At 45.9% G+C, this 3,262-nt stretch overlaps 2 protein-coding genes across 4 annotated transcripts in view; one reads left to right on the forward strand and one right to left on the reverse strand.

The window, feature by feature from the left end:
• Positions 1-2,067, reverse strand: part of LOC106817587 (hydrolethalus syndrome protein 1-like) — a 4,551-nt gene extending 2,484 nt beyond the window's left edge. For both annotated transcript variants that reach the window (XR_001395077.1, XM_014822267.1), the window contains exons 1-2: positions 1,892-2,067; positions 1,293-1,505 (exon numbers count right to left, since the gene is read on the reverse strand). Coding sequence is in view for 1 of the 2 variants with exons in the window: in XM_014822267.1 (XP_014677753.1) it covers positions 1,293-1,497 (205 nt within the window). In the remaining variant the exon portion in view is untranslated. The remainder of the gene's footprint in view (positions 1-1,292; positions 1,506-1,891) is intronic.
• A 24-nt stretch (positions 2,068-2,091) lies between these two features.
• The window catches only part of LOC106817585, a 2,960-nt gene continuing 1,789 nt past the window's right edge, over positions 2,092-3,262 (forward strand). The window contains exons 1-2 of one of the 2 annotated variants that reach the window (XM_014822263.1): positions 2,092-2,132; positions 2,708-3,039. The gene's annotated coding sequence lies outside the window, so the exon portion shown is untranslated. Of the gene's footprint in view, positions 2,133-2,393; positions 2,405-2,707; positions 3,040-3,262 lie in introns of those variants that run through there. The other variant, XM_014822264.1, reaches the window with a different exon arrangement.

The raw sequence follows: 3,262 nt of genomic DNA on the forward strand, positions 1-3,262 counted from the left end.
GAGATGAGATGAGATAGGAGTGTGTGTGGAGAGAGACGAGAGAGGAGGAGATCGAGTCAGTCATTGAGGATGAGAGGAGAGGACGAGATGGATGAAGAAGACCCGAGAGAATGGGATCTGAGAGATGGATGATGAGAGAGGAGAGAGAGGAGGGAAGCGGGAGATGATGAGATCGAAGAAGAGGTTGGAGAGGAGGAGAGAGAAGAGAGAGAAGCAGAATGGGGGCTGAGATTGGTAGAGTATTGCTTGAGACGATGATCGCACGAGCTGGATGGCAGATGTGGAGGACCGGGGAGAGACAGACGGGGGGTTGGAGCTGGATGGAACTGTATTTGAGAGGAGGCTGCAGTATGATAGAGAGAGACAGGAGGGTCACGGAGTCAGGGTGAGACCCGGACGATGAGTGAAGAGAGAGATCCAGAGGAGAGGAGCAGAGTGAATGAGATGGAGACCGAGGTAGTGATGATGAGCAGCATGAGAGAAGAAGATGATAGAGGAGAGAGAGGAGGAGAGAGAGAGAGAGAGGAGAGAGGAGACGACGCCTCTCAGAATCAACAGAGAGAGATAGAACGAGGAGAGGAGAGAAAGAGAGAGAGAGACTGAAGAGACGGTCGAGAGAGAGACGGAGCTGGAGAGGATTTGGGATGAGATGTGATTGCTGCCCAAACTTCGGAATCGTTGACACAACTTGGAATTTCAGCGCCCGGCAGTTGGGTCAATCAATCTTGAGATTGGGAAAACAGAGGAAACAGAGCTTGCACAAATCATAATGATTATTAGGGATTCAAATGTTATATCGATAACTAATAATTAATAAGGTCTATACTTTCTGTTCCTCAATGTGTTGTCACCTTTGTTATAAATAATTGGATAAATGAGTATATAAATCTCTAAAGCTCTCTCTATATGTTAACCACGCACGCACACACTCGCTATGGTTATGAGCGGTTGTTGAATCACGACTGTTTCCAGTTTGTCGCAATCTTCCGAGATTGTCAGTCCAAACTAGGAATCCGCCGAGTTTTGGCGCACAATCATTGCGCAAGTCTCGAGATTGATTTGCAGCTTCTCAAGTTTGTACGACAGTGATAGTGAGAGAGAGGATGATGAGGAGAGAAGAGAGAGGAGATCTGACGAGAGACGGAGTGAGAAGGGGGGAGAATGAGAGTAGAGACAGACAGTACTCTCTCTCTCTCTCTCTCTCTCTCTCTCTCTCTTTCTCTTTCTCTTTCCCCTCCTATCGCTCTATATAATACATGAGCAGGATTAATAATAAATAAAGGCTCTGGCACCTCTCCGCTCGGCGTAGTCTCTCACGTTCTCACTGAGGGCGCTAGCATCACTCAGCGAGCTCTCGTCGAACACCTGCGAGCGGCCGTCCACCTGGCGCAGCACCTTACGCTTCGTGAATCGGCGAGTCGTAGATGACTCGTCGCTCAGCATCGATACGCTGCTGTCGTCCGCAGATAGAGGGCGCTGCTCATGCCGATGAGTCATGCCGTCAACTGACCGAAGTGTTGGTATAAGGGGCAAGATCAGTTAATTAAAAAATGCTTCCATATGAAAGATTGACCGTGAAACCCTAAGTAAATGTGTTTATGATTTAATGAAAAATAAGTTAAAAAAATAACAATTTGACCCTAAAATTCGCACTGTTCCACCATGTATCATGAATGTATGATGTATATATAAAAATAAATTTTTAGAATCTCATCTAGATGACCCTAAGGAACAAACAAAAACATGAATGATAACTATTGCTGATTGGTAGCTATAAATCTATGCTATAACTGAATTAGTCCTGGGTCAAACAGAAACACTGAAACAGTAGACGACTGGCATATCGACTGTATGTCGTAGTTGCACGTAACGCCGGCAATTCATACTATACCTTGTAGTTTAACGTTGTTGCTTTGGATGATTCTAATTCACTATAGATAGACAACACCGTTAGGACCATACTCATAAATATATATACATACTAACAGTAACTGTACTACAATACATGCAGGTGATTTCATTGATATTTTGTTTACACCTAGATTACACGAATCACCGCCATAGTTTGATACCCAGACTGGAGCCCTATGATTGGTCAGCAAATTTTGCGTCACAGCCTGTAACGCCACCCGGTAACGAATCATCGTTGGCATAGTGAAATAATCATAATCTTTTTACATTTATCAGCCGACAACTTTGATTTATATGTATAAATATTGTGTATTATAGAAAAAATATATTATAGGAAAAAAACACGTATAACAATAAACGCTCTTATTCAGCCGCACACGATGACATGCTGCCTGCCTTTGAGTCGGAAACTTAATTTGACTCCTCTGCGGTCAAGTTCATGCAATGTCACCACAGCAGTGGCATGCACGTACGCTGGTAGGCGGTACGGCGGGTGGAACCCAAACCCGAAAACATTAACCCCAGAAACCAAGTAGTCCGATTCACTAGACAACTCGTTCTCGAACACAAACTAGAGATGACTAAATTTAATCATTCCTGCCTTCGCAATGACGTCCGTGGGGGCACAAACTAGTTTTTGGGGGTATATTTTGCTTCTGTCGCCGGTTACTGTATGCTTCAGTTCATCTGTTTTGGAAACGTTTGACATGTATTTATTAATTTTGTGGATTCATCAATTGGTTAGGTTTAGTGTCAACGACGTTTGTGTATATACTGCTCTCACTGACTATTTCAGGATGTACCGGTTTGAAGTATTTTGAGCCTGAGGGCAGGTTGGTCAACCGTCAAGCACACCGGGGTTGACAACGTGTGGCGGGCAACGACCCTAGATAACGACCCCGGCCGTGATATATATTGTCATAGCTATAGACGTCGCCGTCAGCAGACGATGCGACTCTACCCGCAGGTACACCGGTCTCATCTAGTCTGGTTGTCGTCATATTAGTGCCGACGTCGTTAGTCAAGGGCTGACACTTGTGTTGAGCGAACAGCTAGAGAGAGGACGTGAGGCGTTTGCTCTCCTATTTACACGAAAGTAGGAGAGCCAGGATCAACTCTGTAGACAGCGTAAGCAATTTCTCCGTCAAGACGCACGCATACACACACACACATTTTGATGAACAACAAAAAACTCCTATCTCCCTCTCTCTTTCTCGACACGCACACGCACGCACGCACGCACGCACACGCGCGCGCGCAGCGGCACGCGCGCATGCACGCACGAACGGACGCACGCACGCGCACCCACGCACACGCACGCACGCACGCACACACACACAAACACACACAT

The sequence above is a fragment of the Priapulus caudatus genome, unplaced genomic scaffold (genome assembly GCF_000485595.1).
Source record: "Priapulus caudatus unplaced genomic scaffold, Priapulus_caudatus-5.0.1 Scaffold1781, whole genome shotgun sequence".
Classification (NCBI taxonomy): Eukaryota; Metazoa; Priapulida; class Priapulimorpha; order Priapulimorphida; family Priapulidae; genus Priapulus; species Priapulus caudatus.